The sequence below is a fragment of the Vespula pensylvanica genome, chromosome 1, assembly GCF_014466175.1.
Source record: "Vespula pensylvanica isolate Volc-1 chromosome 1, ASM1446617v1, whole genome shotgun sequence".
Taxonomy (NCBI): domain Eukaryota; kingdom Metazoa; phylum Arthropoda; class Insecta; order Hymenoptera; family Vespidae; genus Vespula; species Vespula pensylvanica.
Window position 1 is genome coordinate 4014347 of NC_057685.1, and position 17264 is coordinate 4031610.

Sequence of the window (17264 nt, forward strand, 5' to 3'; positions counted from 1 at the left end):
ATTTAGTAAGTAATGTATTTCAAGAAAGTTCGTAATCTATTGAAATAAAGCATTATTTAACAAAACAATAATTTTGTTCAATTTCCATCGATATGTATATATAAAATAAATTAACTAAATTTAAAAACAATAGAAAAGTCAAATATATATTTTATTATGTATTATGAAAATATTGTAGAATAAAAGGCGGGAATATTTGAATACTAAAGAATTTATACGTAAAGTTTAGCGGCGCCACTTTGCGGAAGTTCGTAGAATTATGGATCGATAGAAAATAAGAAGCAATAGAAAATAAAAAGCAATAGAACGTACTCGCCGAACAATCGCGTTGTTAAAGAGAAAAAATGGATTTCAATGTAAAGAAATTGGTTAAAGATGCTGGTGCTGCACTAAGCAGAGTTGTACAGGTGAGATTTTTATAATTGATTGTTGCAAAAGTTATACCTTTATGACATAGAAAGATATGATGTGTTCTACTATCAATGACTATCGTTTGTAAACGCTGTCACTTCTGACATTTTGTACTTTTCTTGCACAAATTAAAATTTAAATATAATTGACAACAAAACGTCGATTAATTTTCTTTAGACGTTATTCAACGACTTGACATACATATTAGAAACTTAATTTGATCTATATAATTCGCCTTCGCGAAGAACCGTTTTTTAACCTAATTGTAATTTATGAGAATAAAATTGACAATGAATGCATTAGCCTTTTATTACATATTTATGCTGTATAACGTCTACGCATAATTTGTAGATTGTATAATACGTAATTTGAATCTATTAACATCTATTAACATCATATATTTAAAGAAATAATACAATAAAATAAATTCTATTATAATGACATTACAATTAGGTTGTACAAAATTCTGGATGACTCAGTCTATACATGTCAAACAATTATGAGTAATGTCTTTATTATATTCTTTTTTAAGATTATCACTGATTTCTTATAATTGTATAAATTACAAATAATATAATTTTAAATATTAGATTAGAATTTGTTAAATATTTTTTCTATAAAAAAATGATATATTTGCTATTAAGTTCTCAAAGAAAAATCCATAATTAAATTTCTATGTTATTAGCTAACAGAGGAAACATTAGGTACATCTGAGAAAACTGAATTAGATGCACATTTAGAACATCTTGCAGAAAGAGCAAATGCAACTAAAACATGGACAGAAAAAGTTCTTAGGAATATGGAAGCTGTACTTACTCCTAATCCAGGTATAAAATGACAAATTGAAAAGATAATAAAAATAAATGAACAAAGAAATGATAATTTGGCTTTTATTCTAGGAAATAGAATTGAGGATTTCTTTTATGAAAAAATTGATAAAAAGAAACCTAATAGGCTCAGCAATCTTGAATATGTAGGTATTGACATGATAGAAGCTGGAAATGATTTTGGTCCTGGCATTGCCTATGGTATGTGTGTGGTATCTATTGTTAATTGATTATTTTTCTGAAATTTATTATTACACTATTATATATTCTTATATTTTATTGTAGGTAGTGCTTTGATAAAAGTAGGTCAGTGTCAACAAAAGCTGGGACAAATTGAAAGAGATTTTATTGGAATAGCGGCTAATTGTTATATACAACCACTAAGAAAGTTTCTAGATGGAGAAATGAAAACTGTTAGTAAAGAGATGGCTATTTTAGAAACCAAAAGGTAATATAAAGTTATACATTTACTTGAAAAAATATTTATTATCATAAAAACATGTAATTATGTTTAGGTTGGATTTAGATGCATGTAAAAATCGAGTAAGGAAAGCCAGGAGTATGCTGGGTCAACAGAGTGTAAGTTCTATTATCGTTTGTTTAATTAATGCATTTGGTCTGTATGTTTATTCTGTGTTTTGTCCCGTACATTGCTGCATTTCATAGGACTCCGGCGTTTCACCCGAAGTATTACTTGATCAGGTATTAACGAAGTTAAAAGATCAGAAATATCTCTTCTTATGCAATGTGTTTTTTTTTTCATTTTATTTAATTTAATTTTATTTTATTTTATTTTAATATATTTACACATTGCAAACGAGTTGAAATAATAACAGGAACAAAACAGAACTAGTAATACATTTGTAAAGATTGAAGAACTATCCATTTTTGTGTCTTTCATCCTGTCATCATTTGTTGCAACTTTTACTTATTATATATTTTTACATTTTTACATAAGAAGTAATATAAGCATTAAATGAATTTATATTTGATATTACACTAGATAATGTAATGAGATCATTCAAGAATTGTATTTTACATCATAAAATTATCCCTTATTGTTATTTCTTCTAATTGTTATATTTGTTTGTCTATATATGTTAATTATATCACACATAAATACCTAAATAAGTGCAAAGCCATCATTAACGCATGTACATATAATAAACTTAACAAAATATTTATCTATAAGTATTTTATGTATATAATGGAACTATATACTTTTTAAGTAAAAATTAAACATTTTTTATAACATATTTTAATAACATATTTAAATTATACAAAGAAAGAAATGAAACTTGAATATTACTAAACTTAGGCAGAGAGGGAGCTGAGGGTGGCACAATCGGAATTTGATCGACAGGCAGAGATCGTCAAGCTACTTTTAGAAGGAGTATCAAGCTCTCAAGCTGGACACTTGCGATGTTTACACGAATTTGTGGAGGCACAAGCACGTCATTATGCACAGTGTCATGCAACTATGCAAGAATTGCAGCGTGAACTTGCTGGGTGAGTTAATTTATTTATTATATATGTTAGTGGTGTCTTTTGATTTTCCCGCACAATCCTTGCAGTACACAAATTCAATTTTTTCTGTATAGCTATCCTACTCTTTGGTGATCCGAGTGAGTAATGTTTGTTGAATCTTGAATATTTCCATGTACAAGATATAAAATGTTTAGAAGGGCTTTAGAACCATTACTCATTCGTAAAGATCATCATATTATGTAGTTAAAATAACTGGTAATTATTGTGTAAAGCTTTTTCAATTTTTTCCAAGAAGAATTGTGTGAAAATAATTCAGGTCTTACTTCTTGGAGAAATAAAAACATAATTAAAAATGTTTATGTAAATACAAAGTATCATAAGATATCTTATTGAATAATATTTATGTCCTCTTCTTTAAATCTATTACTACAATAGTGCATTTCATATCAAACTTCTACTGTGAACATAATTGCTCAATGTTGCTAATTTCTGCAGATCTATTGGTAGTAGTGAATTAAATTCAGTTTCTGCTATATCCTGCTTTTTATACTTTTTTCTTCTCTAATATTCTATTTTCCATTTTCTATCTTTTGCTTGCATGGTGGGAATTGCAGGGCACGTCAGCCGAGTCCTTTGCTAAGAGTCAACAGCGAGGAAGTGATCGAGCTAACACCCTCACCCACTTCATCCCAAAATCTGCCTATAAATAATTCTCTTGCTGATTCAACGTATGTTACTGCTACCTTTGACACCAATACCTCTAAAATCTAATTTCACATTATGGTTTTACTTCTTAATATGGTAAATGATCTCTAAACAATGAAGAGTTATTATATTAATGAGTTGTTCTCTTCACTGTTGAACAGATAGCTGTTATCAATACATAATCACTTTAAAAATATATTGAAGATTTTAATTTTCTGAAATTGTTGAATTTAACTTGTTAGTACACATCAGTAAATAAAATATGTTTACAAAACATTCTATATACTTTCTATAAAATATGCATGAAAAAGAAAATTTCTATAAATCAATAATTCCTTTATTTAGATAGCAGAAATAAATCATATTCTATCTTTGTTTAGATTATGAAATTTCATTATTTAGTCTAAATTTTTTTAATGAATTTATATTACGATTTCAATGTGTATAGTATAATTATCTATAAGATGAATTAATTTGTTTTTTATTTATTGTATAAGCAATGCATCATCATGCTTTACTTCATATTAATAAAATAATTTACTGCATTTATTTTACTAAAATAATTTTGAAGGTGTGCTTGTTTCATACATTAGCAATATTATGTAAGCAAAAGTGTTGTATTTAGAATACATATATGTTATATTGTTGTTATTACTTTGTCTTTATTATTTGTATGTGTACAGTGCGCACGCTTTTGTGAGGTATAACTAATTTAATTTGTAGTGTAAAATAGTGTTGAACACAATTTTTTTTGTTTCGTTTTATAATTTTTTAATTTATATATTTCTTTAAGTATAATCATCAAATTCATCCCATTATAATTTATCCTACCCAGCTTATCTGGGGGTCCTTATCACTCGACCACCTCAACAAATCCTACTGCACAAGTGGAAAATGGTCAAGATCGTGCAAGAGTAGTCTGTGACTATGATGCTAGGGATTCAACCGAGCTTAGTGTCATGCAAGATGAGGTAACCAAATTTGTGATTTAGATAGATGACAGCATGTGTTCCATGTATCCATAAACAAGGCATGATATTCATCTGAACTGTAAGTTAGATTTTTGTTATTTTACTTATATATTCAAGTATAAATTTATTTAATAAATATTTTTTTATTAGTTTAAGATAATCCATTTTTATTTACTTTGTTCAAATTGAAATGATAAACTTTTTATTTTTAGGTTACATTATAATCAAGTTTATAAATAATAAAATAAGAAGTTCCATATAATACTCAAATGGAAGTGATCTAGGATAATAAATTTGTATTGTAGCAGAATTGGCATTATACTTACCATGCGAAAAGATGCATGATATAATATTAATTTACTTTTAGTTTATATGTATAGTAAATGAGTAATTTTTATATTTTTGTTAAAAAAAGTCGTAATATTCTTTGTCTGTTTATTATTCTTCTGTATATTTTGTTTATTAGAATTATTAATATTAATTATCATATACACGTTTATTCGTTTAATTGTATATTTATTCATATTTTGCATGTTAAATAAATATATATAATTTCATTTAATGTTAAGATTTATATTTTCCTAATCTTTTGTTGTGTTTTAGAGTAGTCAGAGATAAGTAAATTGTTTAATTGAAATAAATGAACACATCTAATTAATTATTATCTGCATTTATCAGATGCAGTGTTTAGTGTCTAGAATATGCACTATAATATGTTTTATTATATTTGTAGGTAATTTCCATTATTGAAATCCCTGGAGATGAAGATTATTTAATTGGTATAAGAGGCAATCAGCGAGGGAAAGTTCCTAAGGCATATCTAGAAACTATTCTCAGTTATTAACATAAAATCAAAATTAATTATTTTCAACTGCCTTAGAGATATTCCATAGAAATTTTACATATATATCTATTTACATAAAATTTACGATAGCAGTTCAAAAAATTCTTAAGAGTTGTAATTTTAGTAAATTAAAATAATATAACAGTTTAATTACATAAAACTATTAATAAATTATTCTTATTATAGTAGCAATTGCTGGAAATTTTGTGTGCCTTTGCAAAATGATGTTAACAAACGAATTGTTCAATCGCAATATAATGTTGTCTATAGAATTTTATCAAATCTGCATTTACATATATTAATGGAATTAAAATCCACTTAAATAATATTTTTCAAACTTGTACAGTCAATATTTAACTTATTACTAATCTTGTGTAATTTATAAATAAAACTCAGAGATAAATAGTTTTCAATATTTATTGATAATTAATGAAATATAAAATTACTTCTTCTTTGATACACCAACAGTACGTCCACGTCTGCCAGTAGTCTTCGTATGTTGACCACGCACACGTAAGCCCCAATAATGACGTAAACCTCTGTGAGCACGAATTTTCTTCATACGTTCTAAGTCATCACGAAGCTTAGAATCTAAATTGGAACTAGTAAGCTACAAGAAAAATTTTCTTATAGTATTTCTTTGAAACAAGAAAGTTGATAATTAATTTACAAATATAAGAAAATAAATGATCTTATAGTTTCACATATGTGACGCACAATTTATATTTTTGCATTTAGAAATATGTAACAATCTAAACAACATGGATATGCGCAGTTAATTTTGCACAACCTACTAACTAAATTAGTATGATAATCTTATACTATCAGCCGTTTAGTTGTGCATTGAATTTAATATTATTAATTTTTTCAAATCTAAAATGTGCATACCTGAGAGTATTTTCCATCAACAATATCTTTTTGCCGATTCAAGAACCAATCAGGTATTTTATATTGCCTAGGATTAGCCATAATAGTAACAATTTTTTCAACCTGTAAATATTAAATTTTTTCGACGTGTTAAATATGTAATTACATACAAGGTAATATTATAAGACTATTAATTTGCCTTACCTCCTCTTCTGAACATTCTCCAGCTCGTTTGTTTAAGTCAATATCTGCCTTTTTAAGAACAATGTTGGCATAACGACGACCAACACCTTTGATGGCTGTCATCGCAAACATAACCTTCCTGTTACCATCGATATTCGTGTTCATGACACGAAGAATATGTTGAAACTTCTCAGGAATAACGAGCGACTGTAAATATAATAGATAACAATGATAAAATTTATATTGAACGCATAAAAAATCTACTTGTCAACAGGTCATTGAGACATTTATAGGAATGAACGTAGAAAAATAAATAGATTGAATAGAGAAATAAATGAAATAAATGTAAAAAGTTGATTTGTAAACACTGCGATGATCGATGATGACTGTGAAACGAAGAATAATTTCTATTTTTGAATTATACTATTTTTTCACAAAAAAACTAAAATATCACCAAGTGAAATTATATCATGTGATATTAAGCAACATTAGCATAAATATATATGCACTTTTGTTAAGATTTCTGCAATAAAAATGGATTTCAATCATAAAATACCAAAGAACTCACCATTTTGCTAACTTAGTAGTCACTACAAAGAAATAAAACAGGAAGCGGAATTTCTAACGTCGAGAAGACATCGACGACTATCGATTATCGAAGATTATCGAATTTGTCGAAGAGAAATTAACTTATGGATTTTATTTAATATAACATTAATTTTTTATCGAGAAATATTAAATTATTATTAAAAATAAATATTTTAACAAATTTACTAATTTTCATTATAAATTTATATTATAATTTCAAAATATATCACGTACACACTGCATTAATGTTTAATCAATAAAACTTCGAGTGCCATCTGTAGGACCATTACATAATTATATTTTTTTATCAAGGGAGTTGAATCGTATACGGTCGCCCTCTAGTGTTAAAAATAAAAGTTGAAAACAATTATCGGTATTGAAGGAAACTGTAAATACATAAAAAATTAAATCGTCCACTTGATTGAAAATTTGAATCGTTTAGGACTTATCATTAATTTATTATTTGCAAATAATATTAATTAAATTTTCAAATTAAGAAATAAATGTTTTTTAACACACACACACATATATATAACAGATAAAAGTCATATGATTTTGTTTAATTATTTATGTATATGGAAAGTATGGTCCGAGTATATTAGAGTTAAATCGTGAAAGAAATGGAAAGTGTTGTATTAATCATTCTGAATAAGTTAAGTTGTGGAAAACAACGAAGAAAAAATATATATATCTGGTTGAGTTCATTTTCTCGCACAGTCGTAAATCTTTGAACGACAGAAAAACAATTCGATTATAAATTAGTTAAATGAATATCTTAAATGTTCGTTTTACAAAGAAAATTGTCGAATATAATCCCTTAATCGTAAGGTACGTGCAAGATAGATTTTTTTAATGAAAAGAAACTTATTGAAAACAAAAAGGGCGTGTAAATCGATGAAAGAATAATAAAGATATATGGAAGAGGAAGCGAACGGATCCACCGAAGGGATTACCTGGCAAATATTTATGTATTGAATCTCATGGGACAGAAAAGGATCATCAAATTCCAATGACAAAATTAGGCTCGTTGACATGACCCTTCAGCCTTCAGGGAATTGAACACTCGCATATGTTCTCGTAACTTTTTCATATAATTACAATATATTTTTTGGAGGGCGTGATTGGAGAATGTGATACTTTTTTCTTTCTTTTTATTTTCAGTTCCTGATCCAGCACTGATTTTGACTGATGATGATTTCTTTCAATTTATTGTTATTATATTTATTGTACTGTCACATAATTACGGAAAGACAATAATTATGAGAAAAAAGACTTTCCAAAGATAGATATAAGTTGAACTTAAAAGGAATGTTATAGATGATATAAGAAGATTATCGACAAAACTTAGTCATGGTAATTAGCCCAAAAAATAACTCATTAAATGATAAGACGGATAAAGGTAATAATTATAAATTATTATTCATTTCTCTCTTTTCATTGTATGACTTTATTGAATCATGTTTTATATTTCTTTTTATGTTTTTATGTTTTTATTACCATTTATCATATTATTAATATACATTCGAAATTTTTATTTTGATACTTTATGACTATTATTATTTGATACTTTATTATTGCATCTTTACCTGAATTTTTTTTTGATTTATTATTATTTTATTTATTGTATTTAATTAATATTATTATATTTATTCTACTGTCGTACAATCACGGAAAGTAGTATTTATGAGAGAGTTATTTGTGAGAGGAACGTCTTCAATAATCTTGAGGTATTGTTTACTTTAAAAATAAATACCTATTGAACATATCATTGGTACATATCATTTATTGTGATCTTTTCTTATTTAATATTTTCTTTACTTAATTTGTCCTATAACAATACCATTCTTCCTCCATAGACCGTAATCGCATTATCTTCTAACATCACATCAAACACCTTTATCTACGTATATATCTATTAAACAGCACAAATAATATATAAAAATAATATATAATTATTAATTAATATTACATAATTATCATTAATTAATTAACATGAAAAGTTATTTAAAAAGATATCACACAATATCACACTATAAAAGTAAAACTTCTTTAATTAATATAATTTAGTTTAATTTAATTTAGTTTCATAATTTTCGCTCAGTTAAATTAAATTATACATTGGCTGAAAAAAACAAACTGATTTGAATTCACTCAATCACTATTTGACATCGATTGTAATAGGCCGATTTAATTTCATTTTATTGGAATTTTATTTGGAATAGATGTACTTTATTTATAAGAGTCACGCACACTATTTGTTGTTGTTTTTTTTTAACAAAATACCTTTACAATCTTCTCCGTATATGTAAATATTAAATATTATTTCTTATATATATGTTTATATATCTTCACGTATGAAAAGATTCTATAAATCTCACTACATAGAATCACCAATGATACGAAGATACCTTATGTATATTCTTATATTTCTTAATATTTAAAAAGATCGTACAAGTCTCACTATATAGAACCAACGAATAACGCGAATATGCAAAATAACAACACTTAAAGGTACTCTTCTTAAGAATTTGAGAACTGTTCCAAGCATCAAGAATGTGTAGACTGCTACTCTCGCCGAGAACTCGAGTACAGATAAATGTTCGAGTATGCGCAATACAACTGATATAGGAAAAGAATCAACAGATTTTTATATAACGAACCGAAGCTATTAGAAAATATTGATCAATTTTTATTGATTTCTTATATGAATCAGCCTATTTTCACTTTTAAGTTTTTCCTTTTCGTTTGTCGGAATAGCAGCGTGTACTTATTTATATCTATATCTTAATACATCTTAATAACTCTTCGATCAAAGTGGGGATCAGATGAAAGAAGTCGTAATGATATGGCAAGACGATATAAATATAATACGTGACAAGATAACATAAATATGATTTGGTAAACAAGAAGTGAGAAAGGGAAATTATCGATTTGTAGTGATTTAACGTAGGTGCGTGCGAATTGTTTGTAATACTACTCTAATATGTTATTATTTGTTCTGTTAACTATTATGACTCATGAACGACAAATCTATATATTAAAGGTAAGATCGAATTAATTTATGCTTAGTTTTGTCTATGAGTTTATTTTATACATTTAGTTATTATTAGATTTAATACATTCTCGAAGACTAGAAATTAACTAAAAACGCCTAAGCTCGTTTATTTTCTTTATTTTTATAATACTTGTATCTTTTTTCTAATAGAGTAGCATTTTATTGAACGGATTAGAGCACGATCTGATCGGAAGATTAACCAAAACGAAGGATTCTGAAACATATCGCAAAATTATTATGAAATAGAGGATAGAAAAGGACAAAATATTTAGATAAAAGCGAAACTGTTGTAAAATTTAAGACTGTCGAAATCTATTTGTTAATAGTTGTAAGAATATAAAAGAGACATAGCATCCTTCTTACAAAACCATTTTCGTAAAAACGAAAATGGTGAAGATTCGTAGGGCTGAAAGTCGATGAAAGGAAGAAGTAAAGGGCGGTAAGAAGGGAAGCAGATTTTCCGAGTTACTTGAAAAAGGAAAAAAAGAATTAACGCATCGAGCCTTCATCGTTGGAAGGAGTTAATCCTTTCTAGAGAAATATTTTTTTGTTGCCTCCATTTTGCTCCTAGGATTATTTTTTTCGTATATTTCTTGTAAAAAACAGCCCTCTTTTTGCTTTGCTTTTTGTACCAATTATACAAGGTGACGAAAGAGAAACTGTTCTTTAGTCTAGAAAAAAGTATATACCGCTGTGGGCCTGGAGTCACGAGCGAGAGAAGAAAAAAGAAAAAAATAGAAGAGAAGAAAAGAAAAAGGATAAAAAATGAATGTCTTCTTCTTTTTTTCTCTAAATATTTTTGAATTTTTATAATCTCTCTTCCAAAAAACGTTCGTCCATGACGGACAACCCTTTTTTGCGCTTAAAAAAGTCATGTTTTCTGTAAACAATATCAGAAACGATTATTCCTGTAGCGAGGAAAATCTTGTTTCTTTGACGTAAAGAACTTACTTTTTTCCTTTGGTTAATATTTTTTTACAATTTTTTGTCAAACTTTTTTCTTATTCGTTATTAAAGAACATAAAGAAATGGTATTTTGTATGGAAATAAATAATTTTCTGTACGTAAGTAAATATTGTATAATAATTTTTACTTATGAATTTTCGTCGTAGAAAGTTAATTCAGAGCGGAAAATACAGCTGACCTGAAGAAACAGTTTTAAAATCGAATGTTTTACTTAGATATTTTCAAGTCAAAACTTCGGTTCATCTACAAAAGTAGCGTGTATTTTGCAGTCACCGGTTATGTACATGAAATCTATTCTTACGTTCATAAATTCATCCGACGATCTCTTCGATGTTTTAATCAAACTAAAGTCACTGAAGTTTTATTCAACGCTAGTACTACTATTTCATTATCAACGATACCTATCTCCCATCTATGTATATATCATCGACATAGACACTTTTTTTATAACTCCACCTATGAATTCATTGGAAGATTGAAATACGTGAATGTCATTCTTTGCTATAAGTTCTTCTTCAATATAGAAAATTAATTACATTTTCGATCTTTGGCAGATGAAAAAAAGAAAAAAGATCAATTGAAATATTTCATTCTAAATGAATCTTTTAAAAAGAAATGTATTATTTTTTTAATATATAATATAATAACTTGATAAATATTTTATTAAATAACTAGTGTATACGAATTATGGAAACAAACGAAAATTTTATTGCATTAAGAATAGTAAACTTATATTATTTCATGTAGATAATGAAGATTAACGATAACAATAAATTCTATGAGTATACTGATAAAAGGATTTTTCTAATAACAATTCAGAAGCTCGGGAAAAGAAGTAAAAGTAAAAAGGACGTGAGAAAGAGAGGATTGTTCCGCACTAGATGTATCTATGCCATAATAAAACATTTCGGTCAAGGCTGACAGTAGGCCATTCGCACAATCAATGTTGTAAAATAAAGAATGAAAGAAAGTAGAGGAAAATGGATAGACATTAAAGAGAAAAAGAAACTAAAGTGTGGCGCGTGCCACACTGCGGGAAGCCTACTGAATATTTGACAATATTGACAAAGTCCCCTATATAGGGTAAATTAACAAGAAAGATTTATGTGTTTAACGAAATACAATTGACGACACAGTTTCACTGTCAACAGAAGTTTTCTTTTAGGTGTATTAACTTTTTTCAAGGACAAATGTTTTTTCTGGTCGATTTTACGAACTATTAAAAAAGATTGAATAATGCATTAGATAAAAATTAATTTGGATTGATTTTATCGAATGGCTAAACAAAATAGATAAGCATTTTGACGAATTTTTTCTAAAATGTTAGCAAACTTATAAAATGAAATCTGTAATAAAAAATGTTTGTCGAAACTAAGGTCAAGGACTTTGTCAAACGTGGACACGGTCCTACGTGTCGAATCGCTGAAATTGTTGCTCGACAATGTGTTCTATGTCCTTGACACAATATTTGCACGTAGAATTTAAAAAAAGGAATGCGACCTTTTGTAATACGAAAAAGAGGATAGAGTTAGTTTGTTAAAAAAGACGGCTCTAAAAGAGAACAAAAAGCATTAGTAGGAAATCAACTTCAGTGTTTGTTGTGTCGACAACAAACTTAAGACAATGTTTTGAGAATAAAGATTCTTCTCAATTTCTTTTCTTAGAAAATTTGTCAAATCCGATCGAATGACTTTTAATTACTACTTATCTGACTATCAGTAGAATTCGCTTAGCTTATTCTAATACTCTATAGGGCAATTATTATAAGTCTCGAGACACATACTTTATGATAGAATATTCGATATAAATATTGTAATATTTTATAATCGTGAAAGTGAACCCCGTAATTCCATAAAATTAGAAAAATTATATTTCCTTATCTTTCCTGAAGTTATTTGTTAAATATATGAAAAATAATTATCATTAAAAATCTCTTTTTTTGTTAAGAACAGAAATAATTACCATCATTTAATGTATTATATTGAGTGAATAGATATTAGAGAAGAAAAGTGAGTGAAGATAAAGTTAAGAAAGGATAAAAGGAAGGGAGGATGGAGCAAGGATCGTCAAGGTCGCAGGTGGCAACGTTCAAAGCCAATTATGCGAACGTAGCACCGGATCGACGTCGTTTTCGCAAATCCTCATTCTCATATACGTTCCGACGGACGGTGAGACGAGACGAAAGAAGGTAGTTTGGGGTTGGATACGTGATACGATACGAAGAGAGAAGTGCAGACTTGAATGCACTATAACGGATTAACGGCTACGATTTATTCGTAAGTAATTGCTTCTACCCTTTAATTAACTCGCATTTATTTCATGTAATGGCTTGTGGCAGCATACGGACAGTTAACTCGTTGCTTCGCTCTTTCACCATTTTCAAAGAAAAGAATAGTGTCTTTAACTACTAGTAATCACATAGAGAACGATAAAGTATAGTCCCAATATCCAGGATTATCTTATCTTTCCTATTATCGATAGTTGGCAGAAAACCAATATGAGCACTGTACGGCCGCCATGGTTCCGTCCAACATACTCGCTCAATGACGAGGAATCCGATCATCCGCGTTATTATCGTGCTTCGCCACAAATAAGAAAAGAGTACTATCTCATCTGAGCTTCGCTAGTAATATATATCATGTTATATATTCCATTGATAAAGGATTCATTTTAAAAAAAGACTTTCTCCGTTAAACGTTCCTATTCTTACTCTCTGATATCTTTTCTTTTTTTTAGAAAATCAGGAAAATTTGGATAGAGAAAATATTGATTTTTCCATCGTCTTGATGTTTAGCGAGCCTAAACATCTATCATTGCATTCATTGCATTAGCAGAGTGATCAGTTAAAAAAACAAAATTGTTGTTCAGAGTTCACGGCTTTCTAACCGATCCCTTTACATCGAGAGGAAAGTAATAATTGAAGTAAAACAAATTTATTGAGTCACTTAAAGAAGAAGAGAAAGAAGATATCTCAAATAATACGAAGATAGAAGAGGATCTGAACAGAAAGCGATGATATATTTGACGAGAGTTACCATATTGGCTGCCATCCAATGCAATTGGTTTGAATGGACCTATCTGACAATAAGACCACGCTGTTGTCATTTGATTGTTACAGTTTTGCTATGGAAACTAAAATTTTCTTTTTCCCTTCGTAATTTTTATCAAAAGATAAAGTTAGCGCGATTTCGTTACTACTTAACTTTACTTTCGTTTGCTTTCTGACCTACGTATTTCTAAAAATTATCGAATAAATCAATTCACATGGACATTGTAAAGAGAGAAAATAATTTACGTAATTTTCCGTCTTATATATGTTTTTGATAAAAACATTTGATTTGACCGTATGAATTAAAATTATAGATAATTTTTATAAAGTAAATTTATGCTCTTTATGAGAAAAAAACAAATTGAACAACGATCTCTATATAATTATCGGAGAGATCGGAAAATAGCAAAAAAAAAAAAAAAAGTAACTGATACTCGTTGATGAGCAAACATATATACCTACTGATAGTATACTAACAGTTCTAATAGTCCACAAATGACTTATTAGATTTAAGCCGGTAGCACGAGGTAGCTAAAAGTATTCAGAACCGCGTCTAATGCGCGGGTATCCCAAGCATAATCTAGTACGGCGAGAACCTCAAGGTTCTTTCTATAATCGTCGGAGCCCTGTTTACCAACAAATATTGTGCATTTAAAGAAAAACCGACTTTCTCCGGACTGAATCGCGTGAAAAATTTTCTCCTGTCAGGTTTCAATGTTTGGTCCTCGACCTTTACGCTGCATTATTGTCAATCAAATTTTCTTAAAGGCTAATACAATCCTCGAAAGAGAAAGTTGTCAAATTATGAAGAAATCTTAAGAAACGTCAAGAAACGAAATTCATTGATATTTTACAAGAAAAAAAAAAAGAAAAAGAAGAAGATATTACTTACATTGTAAAATCTTCAACTAACTAAATGTATCATAGAAAAAAGAAAATGAAAATATCAAATGGTTACCTCAAATTCTACCGGATGCTTTGGTTTACGACCGGCAAATCGAAGAAATATGTAGCTCCTTTAGCGTTGAACGTTTTGGAGTTAAAATGGGAAGCTAACCGACGGAAATTCTTTTCAACACGTTTCGTTGCGGTTGTTTTTCTTCTCATGATGCATGGTAGAAAAACTTTCTTTTTGACGAGAACATTAGTAGACATTACTTGTATCCTCCTTTTCATAAACCAAGGACATTTCGTCTTTTAAAATGAATTTTCTAACCGGCTACTGAACGTTCAATTATTTGTCTTCTTCTCTTTTCAAACTTTCTATGAATCTATGAAGAATTGTTTAAAAGATTTGAAAAATGAAATGAAACATTGCTGCTAGCCACTAGGTTTATTCATAAGCACTAGAACACCAGGCGTGAATTATAAAGGGGAAATATGAAATGAATCATGACGTCTAGAGCCTGGCCATTTATAAGCTATACTGAAGAGTCCTCAAGCGGATGTGGGACAAAACAAACTTTCCGTACACTGCTTTTCTTGAACCGCATTCACGTCATAATGTATAGGTATAAAATGCTTTCTTAGCCTCTTATTTGTAGAGGTGGTAAATAGAGGCGGTCATATTGATGATCTCTGCCTTAACGTTCCCATATCCATCCATATGGCATATTTCTATTGTATGTAACCAAGGTCAATTTTTACGGCTAATTTTAACTGTATACACGTTGAATTACTTTTACTGTTCATTGTTGGCCCTCGGGTTAAAAAAATCTTAAACGTTAAAAGCGATTCCATTGTACAAGCTCTCGATGTATAAGGTTTATTGATTTACGAGAACGATTTTATGTGAGGAAAATATTTTTGTGTGTTAAAAGTATCCATTATATCCATTATATTTCAAACATTTGCAATAATGTTTTTAAACATTATTCTAAACATTATTATTTTCTTCTTTATCTCATTCTTCTCGCTAAGATAAAATTCTGTCTATCATCCGTTCTCTTTTAAACATATTTACATCCGATGAAGTTCGAGAAACGAATTTCAAATTACCGCGTTATATCGTTAGGAAGTGAAAAGGAATGGATATCGAATACGCTTTATGTCAAAATGTTGTGATTAACATCTTGTTCGTCTCTTAGGTGGCAAGGCCGTAAATCGCGGCATCGACTGACCATTAAAAATAGAAAACGAAACAAAATGACTAGTAAATGCAGTCGAGGTGTTCAATCTTCAAGAAAATGAATACCATAAATAAATATGATCGGTCAATAATACCGTTGCATTGTACAACAAAAGATCATCGTTAACAATAGAGTGCGTGTGCTAAACTAGTATTTGTGTTTCGTTTATAACGGCTATTAGTGAAACTAAAGAAAGAAAGAAATATGAGATAAAGAGCTTGAGAAAAGGAAGAAAAGGGAAAAATCATTGAGAGGGCGGGATCTTCAAGAGCTCCATGATCAAATCTAAAATTTTCAGCGTATAAGAAGCCAACGAAAGAAGTCCGACCAATCAATAAGTTCGATTGAGGTAACACCTAACATGTCACTTCTAATAATGGACCAATGATTTTCGAGTTCTCTACAAAAACCTTCTATATATATCAAACAACATCCGCATACTTTTTAACACTGAAAATGACAGGTAAAGACATAAATGACTTCTATATTCTTACGTACATTTAATTAAACAGATAAAGCTCTTAAAATCATTCATTTATATACATTTCACCTTTTGTAACTTTAATTATTAACTTGTCAACTTTCCAAAATAGTCTTCAGCAAGATAAAGAGCAAGATAAAAAGCAAGAACATTTGATAGCAGTATTTGAAAATGTAGGTATAACTATGCTATCCTTTTAATTTTATTAAATATATATGGTATAATGTCAGGTTCATAAATAGAGAACAATTGTGATTGTATTTTGAAGACCATCTTGTCTATCTAGTAAGCTATAAGAAAAATGATTTTTTTATAATATATTGAAACAAAAGGATTAATATTTGACTTACAAATATAAGAAGACAGATAATTCTATAGTTTTAAACATATCAAGCATGGTCTATATATTTGTATTTAAAAATAAATACTGATCTAAACAATATGAATATACACAATTAATTCTGCGCAATCTACTAATCGTATAAATTAATATGATTATCTTATACGATCGGCGTTTAATCAACAATATATTACATCGCATACATTGCTTTAATTCCGAGCTCCATCTGTATGATCGTTGCATAATGATATTCTTATCAAATGAGTTCCACCATACACGTTTGCCCTCTAACGATATAAATGAAAATCAACAAATATTATAGTTACGATACTTATCGGTATTGAAGGAAACTATACATAA

General features: G+C 28.6%; 2 protein-coding genes across 7 annotated transcripts; one reads left to right on the top strand and one right to left on the bottom strand.

Moving 5' to 3' along the window:
• Positions 1-249: 249 nt before the first annotated feature.
• LOC122632596 (endophilin-B2) lies at positions 250-5572 on the top strand. 6 transcript variants are annotated; one of them, XR_006327898.1, is made up of 10 exons: positions 250-407; positions 1097-1238; positions 1311-1439; positions 1524-1686; positions 1754-1817; positions 1905-1940; positions 2557-2747; positions 3341-3454; positions 4267-4481; positions 4615-5127. XR_006327898.1 is itself a non-coding variant. In XM_043819582.1 (10 exons), the coding sequence occupies exons 1-10, from the start codon at positions 345-347 to the stop codon at positions 5244-5246; spliced, it is 1149 nt and encodes a 382-aa protein (XP_043675517.1). In that variant the 5' UTR covers positions 250-344; the 3' UTR covers positions 5247-5572. The 6 variants fall into 6 exon arrangements, 5 of the variants coding, with proteins under 5 accessions (XP_043675517.1, XP_043675552.1, XP_043675542.1 ...); XM_043819582.1 differs by lacking the exon at positions 4615-5127 and adding an exon at positions 5136-5572 and having other exon boundaries at positions 4267-4402; XM_043819617.1 differs by lacking the exons at positions 4267-4481; positions 4615-5127 and adding an exon at positions 5136-5572.
• A 73-nt stretch (positions 5573-5645) lies between these two features.
• On the bottom strand, positions 5646-7021 carry LOC122632666 (40S ribosomal protein S18). The gene is made up of 4 exons (XM_043819762.1): positions 6865-7021; positions 6318-6503; positions 6135-6236; positions 5646-5856 (listed from the first exon to the last, which is right to left on the bottom strand). The coding sequence occupies exons 1-4, from the start codon at positions 6865-6867 to the stop codon at positions 5689-5691; spliced, it is 459 nt and encodes a 152-aa protein (XP_043675697.1). The 5' UTR covers positions 6868-7021; the 3' UTR covers positions 5646-5688.
• Positions 7022-17264: the final 10243 nt, after the last annotated feature.

Excerpts from the sequence above, each read along its gene's own strand:
- LOC122632596 (XM_043819582.1), top strand. The coding sequence starts at position 345 with ATGGATTTCAATGTAAAGAAATTGGTTAAAGATGCTGGTGCTGCACTA. Across the intron at positions 1,440-1,523 it reads TGGTCCTGGCATTGCCTATG|GTAGTGCTTTGATAAAAGTA; the intron begins GTATGTGTGTGG and ends ATTTTATTGTAG. Across the intron at positions 2,748-3,340 it reads TTGCAGCGTGAACTTGCTGG|GGCACGTCAGCCGAGTCCTT; the intron begins GTGAGTTAATTT and ends TGGGAATTGCAG.
- LOC122632666 (XM_043819762.1), bottom strand. Across the intron at positions 6,237-6,317 it reads GAGAATGTTCAGAAGAGGAG|GTTGAAAAAATTGTTACTAT; the intron begins GTAAGGCAAATT and ends TAATATTTACAG. Across the intron at positions 5,857-6,134 it reads TTGATGGAAAATACTCTCAG|CTTACTAGTTCCAATTTAGA; the intron begins GTATGCACATTT and ends TTTTTCTTGTAG.